Below are 12396 nucleotides of genomic sequence, written 5' to 3'. Positions count from 1 at the left end.
AACGCGTATTCACGAAAATAACAGTTGATAAAAGTCAATTAATTTAAGAAAGTAAATGGTAAGTTATTGGATGAACAAAAGGTGGCAAAAAGCTGTGTATTGTATGAATAGGAGGTAATGAAGATTCGATGAGTTGAATAATGATTATCACCACAAGACAAACGAAGTTGTCTCTAGAAACAAACCAATCTTAATATGAAAAATGTTAAGAGGGAATAAGAAAAGTCGACGGACATATATATGTTGTTGAAAGAGAAGAGAATGTTTTGGCAGGATGTGGTGGTGCCATTTGTTGGAGTTAGGCACGTATTTGTCATCATTCCCCATTCACCAAGATGATTCATTTTCAACTCCTTAGAAAACGACCATCACCATTCATTGCAATGTAAGAAGAAGACCAAGATCGTGGAAATTCAAATCTTCCTAATTCCTTTTAATTATTTCGTTCTTCGTTTGCTTGAAGGAATTACGTGGAGATTCCCTTTTCTTCCTTCTCACTTTCATGCACTTATTTGGCTTATAAGTGCAAGAAGAAGCCATTGCATTGCATTGCATTGGAGAGTCTCTCTTTGTTTCTCTCTCTGTCTCTCTCTCTCTCAATCTCTGTCTGTATGGGAAAGTCAACGGCGTGTTTGTTTGGTGCCATTGTGATCCTTTGGTGCTGCATAAGCCATGTCACATCTGATGCATCGGATCACCGTTACAACAAAGGAGATTCCGTTCCCTTTTATGCCAACAAGGTGGGACCCTTTCACAATCCCAGGTCAGATTTTCAATCTCTCATTCTTCTCACTTTCACCTTTTCGATCCTGAAAGATATTGAAAAAAACATATATACAGTTTTTTTTTTCTGTTATTGTGGGGTTACCCTTTGGAGGATGAGATTTCCTCTGGAATTGGATGCCTGCTTGTTTCGTCTCAGAGTGTTGCTCTGATTTATCTCTAATGAAGATTCAATGACCTATTCATGGTGTGGATTTGGATTTTGGAACCCACTCAAGACTTTGATCAGTGAAATCTACTTGTTTGAGTAGTGAAAGGGATTAATTTTTCACTGGAAAATGAAGAAATGAATTTGAGTTGAAAGTGCGCTATTAGTTATGAATACTCTCAATATCACTATAGGAAACTCAATATCAATGTGAAATACAGAAGTTGTAGGTTTTGTTGAATGGAAATTTAGAATAAATCCAAGCGATCAGGCTGAAAGACTTGACCTTTAAATTGTTTTAATCTAATTACCTTCACAATCAAGTAATGTTCTGATGCATCCCTCCGGATTTTTACCTCAACAATACCATTTCCTTTTATTCAAACTACGCTATTCTATGCAGAAGAAAGAATGAGCAATATTGTTTCTACTGAAAGAATCTTAATGCTTGTATATAAGAATGAATATTGGAATAGTCTAATGCACGTACTAATTTCTAAAGCTTAGTTATCATATTCATAAATTTCATCCTCACAATGAGATGCCATTATTAATTACTTGTGCAGTGAGACATACAGATATTTTGATCTTCCCTTTTGCTCACCAGGTTAGTTTGCAAGTACCCTTCTCTTTTCTCCTATTTCATACTAATGTTTTTGGTTAATCCTATATATTCCATGTAGTTCTAAAACTTGTTGGCTGCAGATAAAGTGAAAGAAAAGAAGGAAGATCTTGGTGAAGTTTTGAACGGGGATCGATTAGTTGTTGCTCCTTACGAACTGGACTTCCAGATTGACAGGGAACCTCAAAGTATCTGCAAAAAGACACTTACAGTAAATGAGGTGGCTAAATTCAGACATGCTGTCTTGAAGGACTATTTTTACCAAATGTACTATGATGACTTGCCCATTTGGGGTTTCCTAGGAAAATTTGACAGTGAAGACAAGGATGATCCAACTGGGGTCAGAGTCCATCTTTTCAAGCATGTCCACTTTGAGATTCTGTACAATAAGGATCGCATCATTGATGTTTTCATTCGAAACGATCCACGTGCAGTTGTGGACCTGACACAAAATAGGGAAGTTAATGTGGATTTCACATATTCTGCCAAATGGATTGAAACAGATACCCCATTTGAGAAGAGGCTGGAGAAATACTCACAAACATCCTCACTGTCACATAACTTGGAAATCCATTGGTTTTCTGTCATCAACTCATGTGTGACTGTTCTGCTCTTGACTGGATTCCTGGCCATAATTCTTATGCGTGTGCTCAAGAATGATTTTGTTAAGTAAGAATCATGGATTCAGACCTCTTAACCGGTGTGTACATTCATGGATTCAAACCTCATAACCATATCAACCATTTCAAATCTTGACAGGTTTACTCCTGATGAGGAAGCAGTTGATGATCAGGAAGAAAGTGGATGGAAGTATATCCATGGTGATGTGTTCAGGTATCCAAGATTCAAGTCTTGGTTTGCAGCCGCACTTGGAACAGGAACCCAGCTATTTACACTGTGAGTTCTAGCTTAAGTACTTATCTTTTAAAGGTGTTGACTTTGTATTGTTCAGCTCTTTCCTGACCATGATATTTGATCCTGCTTTCAGTGCAATATTCATCTTTATGCTAGCTCTAGTTGGTGTTTTCTATCCATACAATAGGGGATCTTTGTTTACTGCACTGGTCATCATATATGCACTAACTTCCGGCATTGCGGGCTACTATGCAGCTTCCTTTTATTACATGGTTGAAGGCAAAAACTGGGTACGTTACGTTATACCCCATCGGCATTACTTTGAATATGAGTAGCAAGTGATTTTGATTGAAATTCTTGATAAAACTAGCCTTGAAAAACCACATGGATCAAACAGATTCTTGAGTACAAATCAAAGAATAGTGTTTAAGGGATGTGTCATAATTACTTCTGGTTTGGCTTTGCTTTAAACAAGTGAAAGCACAGTGCAAATGAATGAAGTACACTTCTGAGGTTTTGATTTGGTTTTTGACAGGTGAAAATTTTGGTGTTGACTGGAAGTTTGTTCTCTGGACCTTTGTTTTTCACATTCTGCTTTCTTAATACTGTTGCACTTGCCTATAACACCACTGCAGCGCTTCCATTTGGAACAATTGTGGTTATTTTCCTCATATGGACTCTTGTAACCTCACCTTTACTAGTACTGGGAGGGATTGCTGGCAAGAATAGCCAAACAGGGTTCCAAGCTCCTTGCCGTACCAATAAGTATCCTAGGGAAATTCCCCAACTACCTTGGTACCGTACAACTCTATCTCAAATGGCTATGGCAGGTTTTTTGCCGTTCAGTGCCATTTACATTGAACTCTACTACATATTTGCCAGTGTGTGGGGTCACCAAATTTACACCATATACAGTATTTTGTTTATTGTTTTCATCATCCTATTGATTGTCACCGCTTTTGTCACTGTGGCATTGACATACTTTCAGCTTGCTACCGAGGACCATGAATGGTGGTGGAGGTATGTAGACTTTAACATTAGAATTCTCTCACTGTTTTCCTTGCTTATCAGTTAGAATTTAGTTTACCTTTTGATGTAATTCATGTTCCTTCTTTCTCAACTATTTCGTTGTTGGCGTGATTAGGTCTTTCCTTTGTGGTGGGTCAACTGGCTTGTTCATCTATGGGTACTGCTTGTATTACTATTTTGCAAGATCAGATATGTCTGGCTTCATGCAAACCTCTTTCTTTTTTGGCTACATGGCTTGTATTTGCTATGGTTTCTTTCTCATGCTTGGAACTGTGGGTTTCCGTGCTGCTTTGATCTTTGTCCGTCACATATATCATTCTATCAAATGTGAATAACTGCTTATTGGAACCAAACAGACGCTTTATTGTCCCTTTGACACCGGAACTTTTCCTCTGATGTTCTTAGTTCTTGTTGCAAATGGTTTGTCATAAAATATAGTGGAGAAAGATTTCAAGAGCCTGAAGTGCTTTACACAAGTGCCACACCCCAAATTTCTCCCCGTGCTTCATATAATCTCAGAACATGTGCAACAATAGTGTAACTCAAAATCTCTTGGAAATATAGAAGCTTTTTGCATACTTTCAAGTGTATAGACTTCTACCAGTGCTTCATATATTCTAACATAACATGTATGACGGTCGTGTAACGCAAATTCTTAGAATCATAGAAGTTTTTTGCATTAGATTCATGTTTGTTATTAGCTTATGATAAGAACATCATATTATTTGCATCCTAAATTCCCAATTCATGATTCTTTTGAATTCGATGCTACATACCAACATATGCAATATCAAAATAATACCCCTCCACCTCTGAAGTTGTGCTTCTATTTACCTGCAATAACCGTCATGTTCTGTTATTTAACTTTAGCAATAGGATGTGGTATAAATATTTAAGGCGGGCAAAACTGTTGCAAAGTATTAAGGAAATAACACCCAATATCGATAAATCAAAGTAAAAATCCTGAATTATAATGACAATGTTGAAAAAATAGGTACTAACAGTATTTTGAAACCTAAGCACACTCCAAAATTTTCGTCAAAATAGGATTGAAGTTTTTTCCATGCTACACAAAGCTTCGGAGTATTTCTAATTGGTATCCCACCCAAAGGCGTTTAAAATAGAGTATTCATAGATTATTGATCAGTACGGAAACGCAATAAATATTGAAGATTAAACTATCACAATATGCGGTTATACGGTTATAGATGTTCGGTACTACATAGAATTATCTTTAGTCTAAAACTTGCGATTACAAAGCATGAAAATCAATGCAACAGGGATAAATTTTAGTATACATTATCTATAATAGATAACATTCATCACCAATTTAAAAGATCGGCCAACCAAGAGACGACAGCAACAAAAGGACTAGACCCAATATTTTTTGTGAAAGTCACATCCAACATCTGACACAAGCATTCCCTGGTTACTTTCAATACTTCCAAGTAGAACCGCCAAGTCTGATAACCTCTTCCCCTCCACTATCCTTTCTAGGAATTTTTTCCATGCGGATTTCTCCTTTATTATCCCCTAAATCACCATACATATCTTTAAGTTTAGCTAGATTACTGGATGCAGAAGTTCTTTTACTCCCATCTCTTGGTGGACTAGACCGTGATTCATGACGAGCAGTGCCGGCTTGCTGGCTCTGACTCCTACTCCTGCTTCTACTTCTACTCCGACTCTTACGATAGTGCCGGCTCCCATTGTCATAATCCCGGCTGCTTTCTCTTTCTGTGTGCTTAGACCTCCTATCATAATCATAACTCCTCTCTCTTTCCCGCTCCTTATCCCTTCGGATTCTGTCCCTCTCCTGATCTCGGTCTGAGTCACGATCCCTGTATCTTTCCCGGTCTCGATCACGCTCCCACTCCCTGTTTCTATCTCTATCACGGTATCTGTCCCTATCACGTTCTCGATCCCTGTCCCTCTCCCTTTCCCTGTCCCGGTCCCTATCATGATCCCTATCCCTATCTCTGGATCGTGACCGTTCACGATCCCTATCCCTATCAGGATATTCCCGGCTTTGGCTGCGGCGACTACTTGGAGATCTTCTTATGTCATCACTGCCATTTCTTTCATGAGAAGGTAATGTACGGCGAATAGGTGAAGAATCCCTTGTGGAGGCACGATGTGGAGCTCGCTGACCAAAAGAGACTGAAAGAGCAGCTTTAACCGAAGGTGGTCTGCGGGCAGTATCATCAGAACCATGACGGGTAGATTCCCCAGTCGAACCCGAATGTGTAGTGGGGAGCTTCAACTTTTCAAGATTAGACACAACCTGCCGCAATACAGGAACGGGGATGCGAGGAAACAGTGTGTCGAAGTAATACTGCAACAGCAGAACAGATTCATCAGTCCTTTAATGTACAGTTAAATAATATGGAATTAAAGAGGTGAAATAAACTTGCGAACTGCAGCAATCAAATCTGTCAACCGGGGCACGTGTGTACCATGCACAACATTCCCAAAATCATAAAACATCAAACACACAACAAATATGCCAGCAATGAAGAGATAGTAACCACATAACACAAGAGAACATCAAATATTGATATAAATACTAAAAAATTATGAGAATAAAAAAAAGTTAAATTTGTGTGACTCTCTAGAATCCTTCCATACAATAAAAACATGGTTGTTTCCCTTCTTGCACTTGTTCCTTCTTCATTTGAACCAAAAATATAATTAATTTGAATGTTGGATGTTTTATATGATTCAAATACATTAATTTTACATTATATAGAATTATTCTACGCATACAAACTGAGATCAATAATTTAATATACATTCCTAGCAGAAATATCAAAATGCAAATGAAAAGAATTGAACAAACTCACAGTCCAACCAGCCAGGCATTCATTCGTAGTATGAAGTATTAGACTACGAAGATTGAAGACATAAATGGCCAAACAGAGATAAATTATTTATCAATTTAGCCTACAACTTTCTCCAAGACCTCGGAAATTAAGCTTCAAAAAGGATAATCCTAAACGACTTCAAAAGAAGTACATAGAGTATAAAGTACATAGAAATTTAGATATCCTCAAAAATTTGGATAAACTCTCACTTACCCCTCAAAATAAGAATACATCAACTAGAGTATAAAAGTACATAGAAAACTTGATGACATTTGACCCTCAACCTCCCACATTTCAGGATGGACAGCTCCGTATATAATACAGAATGGAAGTTAATGCATGTCTACATTATAATATGGCCACCTGGTGCTATCAAGTATGAATATTAGACTACGAAGATTGAAGACATAAATGGCAAACAGAAATAAATTATTTATCAATTTAGACTACAACTTTCTCCAAGACCTCAGATATTAAGCTTCAAAAAGGATAATCCTAATCGACTTCAAAAAAAGGCAGACAAGGATAAATATAGCTCCATAAGACTTGAAAGTTAAAACATGTTCCAACGCCAGAAGTACAAACCATAATACAGGTGGTGTAAAATGTGAGACCTAGATCCCCTATACTATGTCAACCAACTTGGTAAATAAAATTTGTAGGAGAAACAAATGCAGATTAACAATGAGCTCAATCTCAGAAAGATAAGGAAAGAAGAGAAGAAATGCGAAATGAGAAAAACCTCATTTTAGTCCCTGAAAGAAACATCTGTCATTGATTTTCTCTCTTTTAGATAAATTTATCAATTTGATCCCTCATGTTATATTTCCAATATTAGAGTATGTCCATCCAAATAATGAAGGTAAATGTGTTTCAAAGGATCAAACTAGTGTAAAGTAAATTGACAACAAACATGTATTTCATGTAGATATTCTACTCTAAGGCAACCACAGAAGAAGCACTCTTTCACTAAAAGCCTCAATACTACAGTGGCTTTAGAGACGAGAAATCAGCCACAATGAGCATGCAATAAAAAAAATGAGAAAGAAAAGAAGATTCTTTCGGACTCATTCTTATCAGAATTACTGGTAGATATATAAGTTTTATGCCCAAAGATACCGTAAGCACCTCAAACTGTTACTCCAAATTATGGGACGGTGAGGGATATATCTGCATTTGCAGTCTCGTGATGCATCTCTGGTAGGAAAGCTCTGAAGAGAGAATTCTCAGTTTGACTAGCCTTTACTCGAGTCAAATGATTTTTTCCCTCGCAATTGTGTTGTACATTAATAATCTCAAAATAAAAAAGGTCAGAGTAAAATTTGCTAATTATCATTTAAATGCACTTCATTATCTACACACGAAACTGAAGCACAAGGTCAAAGATGGTAAACCAGGAAGTATGCTCTTGTGAAAAATATAGCCTGATAGGGATTTAGAGATAACAAACCTGTCCAAGTAGCAAATCACGGATGTATACACCCATTGTAGTCATTCGACCATTAGATCCAGGAGAAAATTCCTGAAACACAGCATCATAATTCACATATTACTTAAGGGAGCACTTTAATGATATCCAAAGATCAAAGATAATTCAAGCCAACTGAAGCCCAAACCAGTTACTATCTTCTAAAGCAAAGAAACATACGGGCACAAAAATACATCAACCATGACAGATTTGCCTATTAAAAGAAAATCTTAAGAGAAAACTTGGGCCACAAAACATTGTTGACAAAACATTCAATTGGCATGGCTCTATGTATAGCAATGGTATAATCAGTGCTCAGATAAAAGAAAAATGGGATAACATACAAAATATATCCAGGATTCAGAACTTTGATCAAACCCAAGCTGAGGTATGAAGAAACTATCAGAATAGAGTAAGATCGTAGAACATGTCACCATACCTCCTCGTCTTTTATATATGGTTCAAACCAACTCCATAGTGTCTTTGGGTCTCCACAATATCTCAGATAGAGAAACCCAACCTATAAACAATAAAAGAAATCAATACAGAGCATAAGAAAAACATACGAAAATAACCACCAAAGAGAATATTGTATACAGAACAGTCTCTGTATTGATGCTAAGCTGAATCATACCATCCTTCATCTCATTAAACAAAACTTATATCAATATAAAAATACAAAGATTATTCCTTACATCATAACAATTTGAAGTAAAAAAGAAGAGATCGATTGAATATTAAAGCTAACCCAGTTAAGAAAACATCCCACCTAATAGGGTATGGGAAGTGTAGTGTATGCAACCTAACATTGAAAATGGAAATATTGTTTCAAACATTTGAACCCATGATCTGTGTGTCATAAAGCAAAAATCCTTATGGATGGGCCAACATCTACTCTAATGGACTCAACTTATTTTATTACAAGGATGAAAACATTTGTTCATTCAAAGAAATTCATTTTAAGAGCAACTGAAAAGTGGGGAGATTGATTTATCTTATGCATTGTGTAATGTGGTTTCTGAAACAACAACAAACAACCTCCATATCAACCCAAACCACCATTTGACCCTCAACCATCCCCCACAGACCACAACTTGTAGCAGCACAAATCAATGCTCATAAAGCAGAAAATAAGTTGGAGGCAAGGGAGTTGGAGGCAAGGGTCATATGAATGACTAAAGTGGCTGTAAGGCTTGCGGCCCTAATTGTTACAATTTGGGGGGGCACAGTTTTTATCTTTCAGAAAAGGGCAATTTGACCAGAAGACCACATCATTCAAACCCTCAATCAATCAAAGAAAAACCAGACAACCTCACCAAATCAATTTTTTGGTTCTGACAGAATCATAACAGAAGCATAAATTGTAAACATGTACAGTAGTCAATCTAACATGCAATTTTGGCTATCTTACATTTGACAATTCAACTGAAACCCATCAACACACTCAGCCCAAGCTCTTTTATGATAATTCCACATTTCAACTATGCAAGATAAATTATGCTACAAATAAGCGATTCCAATATAATTAAATAGTCTCATGTGAACCCATTGTAAACATGTACAGTAGTCAATCTAACATGCAATTTTGGCTATCTTACATTTGACAATTCAACTGAAACCCATCAACACACTCAGCCCAAGCTCTTTTATGATAATTCCACATTTCAACTATGCAAGATAAATTATGCTACAAATAAGCGATTCCAATATAATTAAATAGTCTCATGTGAACCCATCCTCTCTTGCCCTACAAATTGACCAACTATTCAAAGCAAGCATAAATTCCACCACCTAATATAAACTTGATTAGAAATGGTCAGAAAGTCATCCATTCCCAAACAACAAAACTTTCAAGCACAAACACATCATAACCAACAAAAAATATTTTTACACCGCTTAAAACTCCAGTATACATTGTCAGTCACATCCCACGTACCGCTCTAATGTAAGGAGAATCAGGGTGTTTCAACAGCCCGTGCATTTGCTTGACAGTGAGCTTCATCGTAAAAAATTTGTAAAGAAGACAGAAAGCAGTAGAAGGGCCGCGACAATTGCCAGTCATCCACGGCTCCACATGATCAACTTGATTATAGATCTCATCAATAACTTCATGATACGTTTTTAATCGATAGAGCTCCTTAAAGTAATCAGATGACAAAATATTCATGCACAGAACCTTTTCTAGCAAGGAGTCAATTGGCTTGCCACATGTCTGTATCTCCATGATACAACAAAATAAACTATTGCTCCCACAGTTAAAATCTCAAAATTCCAACCACTATATGATGTCACAAATCAATTCCTACAGAAAAAATACAAACAAGTGTGAATGAATACTCAAAACAATAATTATAATTACAAGTAGGAATTAACAAGCAAGAAGCTTACAATTTCAAGTCCAGAACAAGGAGAACAAATTAAAGTGAAATAAAGAGATATCTATATTTAAATTTCAAAGAAAACAATTATTTGCCACAAGAAAAGCTTACAACAAATTAACAAGCACTAGAGGATCTTTTTCCAGCTGAAATTTCAAAAGGTTACATTAACATAGATCCGCTCTGGGAGGACGAAATTGGTGCTTGCGTGAGCGAGTTACCGGGATAAAATGAATAAACGAAATCGGTGGAACTCGCCGGCAGATAAAAAGACAAAGGTGAATGATCAGAGGAGCGTGAATAAAGAAATAAAGGAAATTGCAATCGAGATTAGGGATTTGGAACGAAAAGAAAAATAAAAATGAAAAAGAGGAAGTGAGAGTTAAAGAAATTGGTACCAATTGGTGAGAGGGAAGGGAGAAAGACGAAGGTTGGAGCGCGGAGAAAGAACCCTAGCTTCTGAGGCTCTGTAGATACTTTTGGATTGGCAAACTAGGGACGCAACTCCTAACCCCGATACAAATACCTCACACCCCTTTTTTTTTTTTAATAAACGAATCAACTCGACCCGTTTAAAGAGGAAAATAAATATTTCATTTCGTTAGATAAAATTGATTTTGAAAGAAACGGGTCGAATTATAACTTGAGTAAGATTCCTTTTTAAAAATAAACACTTCTGTTTTGTGTCAAATAAAAAATAAGTTTCATGGGAATATGTGATCGAAATGTAAATTTAAAAGGTTGGTGACGTTGTAAAAAAATTAAAACTCATGACTCAATCTTATTTAACACAAATTATATTGGGTTAAAAAAATTAAAACTCATGACTCAATCGGTCAGGTTTAGGGTTGATGTTTAACGTTCGATATTTGGTATCCTTAGTGATCTTTGTAAGAAGGGTTTAATTGAGATTATTAATAATAAAAGATGAATAGAATATGATATGGATGAAATGTTATGGAATATGGATGAGCGTTCCGGGGAGGAATAGCTCATGAATGTATATTGGAATTTGTAAAGTATGAATGTGGGTGATGAGTGCATATTTATGCCCACATTTATGCTTTAAAATTCAAATTTTTGATGGGATAATTGTACTTGAATGATTGATTTAAAGAGGATTTGTGATGATTTGATATATTGTGTTTGGAATTAAAAGGGACTTAAAAAGTGATTTTAATTGCATAAATTATTCTTGGAAATTCTTACGTTTATTTGTGCAGCTGAAATTATAAGTTTTATTGGTACAAATGGTACTTCAAGGCCCAAAATCAGGTTTTATTTGGAAAATAATGTACAGATGGGCCAAACAGACAACTTTTACCCTTGCACCTCTCAATTTCCCAACATACACCTCTCTTCTCTTAACCAGGCCCAGTACTAAGCCAAACAGTAACCCTATTCTAAATACACCTCCTAAGTTTCCTGTTCCTACCCCTCCTAAACTAGACTCCACCAGATCATGCCACATGGCAATCTAATACCCACACATCTGACCATCAAGAAGTTGCCATGTCATTAATCCTCTGCACACCAAATAGACCAACCACATGCTGCCACATCATTCCCCTCTGCCACGTCATCCTCTTCCACAGGAAGCCCTAATTCCCAATCCAAATCCTAGCCGCCACTGTCGTGCCGTCGTCATCACGCACAGCCGCCGTCGCACAACAACCACTATCAATGTCCGTCGTTGCCACGACCACCACTCCCGCCACCACAGCACCGCAAATCCGTACCACTCTCACCGCCGGCCAACTTCTTTTTCTTTCTCGCAAGATCCCGATAGCCTCCGCGGATACGAGTCAGGCCGCCACCATGAAGCCACCTCTTCGCCAACACCTCCGCCGCAAACCCCAATGCCGCGCCGCCGCTATGAACCCTAGATTTGACCAAACCCAGGCTACTGTCAACCTTAGAGCCACCGCCGCGAAACCCCACCATCGACACGGGTCCTCCTTCGTCAATCGCGAGACCTAGCCGCGCTACTTCCATCTGGCGCCTCCACACCACAACGCCTCAACCATGGCATTTTCTCCCTCGCCGTCATCTCCTTCTTCATCGCGAAGCCGCCGTCCGCGAGAGGCCACCATCCTCATCCTCGTCGCGACAACGCACATCACCATCTTCCTCGCTTAACCAGAATCGTGAGTTTGTCTTCGCATCTCCACAGAAATCGCGGAACCCAATCGCATCTCCATCAACGCCAACCTTCATCCGCCATCACCGGATCTGAAACTGCGAAACTA

The 12396-nt window shown here is 37.7% G+C and overlaps 2 protein-coding genes across 6 annotated transcripts; one reads left to right on the top strand and one right to left on the bottom strand.

Annotated features, from left to right (window-relative positions):
- Positions 1 to 88: 88 nt before the first annotated feature.
- LOC108338013 (transmembrane 9 superfamily member 2) lies at positions 89 to 4015 on the top strand. The gene is made up of 7 exons (XM_017574637.2): positions 89 to 763; positions 1498 to 1538; positions 1637 to 2222; positions 2313 to 2450; positions 2542 to 2698; positions 2944 to 3428; positions 3553 to 4015. Exons 1-7 carry the CDS (start codon positions 612 to 614, stop codon positions 3770 to 3772), a joined length of 1779 nt encoding a protein of 592 aa, XP_017430126.1. The 5' UTR covers positions 89 to 611; the 3' UTR covers positions 3773 to 4015.
- A 588-nt stretch (positions 4016 to 4603) lies between these two features.
- On the bottom strand, positions 4604 to 10702 carry LOC108338014 (pre-mRNA splicing factor SR-like 1). Of its 5 annotated transcripts, none has more exons than XM_052880959.1 (6): positions 10546 to 10702; positions 9706 to 10071; positions 8209 to 8289; positions 7752 to 7823; positions 7430 to 7512; positions 4604 to 5772 (listed from the first exon to the last, which is right to left on the bottom strand). In XM_052880959.1, the coding sequence occupies exons 2-6, from the start codon at positions 9991 to 9993 to the stop codon at positions 5697 to 5699; spliced, it is 600 nt and encodes a 199-aa protein (XP_052736919.1). In that variant the 5' UTR covers positions 9994 to 10071; positions 10546 to 10702; the 3' UTR covers positions 4604 to 5696. The 5 variants fall into 5 exon arrangements, with proteins under 5 accessions (XP_052736919.1, XP_017430127.1, XP_017430129.1 ...); XM_052880960.1 differs by having other exon boundaries at positions 5632 to 5772; positions 7430 to 7595; XM_017574638.2 differs by lacking the exon at positions 7430 to 7512.
- Between the last annotated feature and the right edge of the window lie 1694 nt (positions 10703 to 12396).

Source organism: Vigna angularis, chromosome 7 (genome assembly GCF_016808095.1).
Source record: "Vigna angularis cultivar LongXiaoDou No.4 chromosome 7, ASM1680809v1, whole genome shotgun sequence".
Classification (NCBI taxonomy): Eukaryota; Viridiplantae; Streptophyta; class Magnoliopsida; order Fabales; family Fabaceae; genus Vigna; species Vigna angularis.
This window is presented reverse-complemented; position numbering and strand designations above follow the sequence as displayed.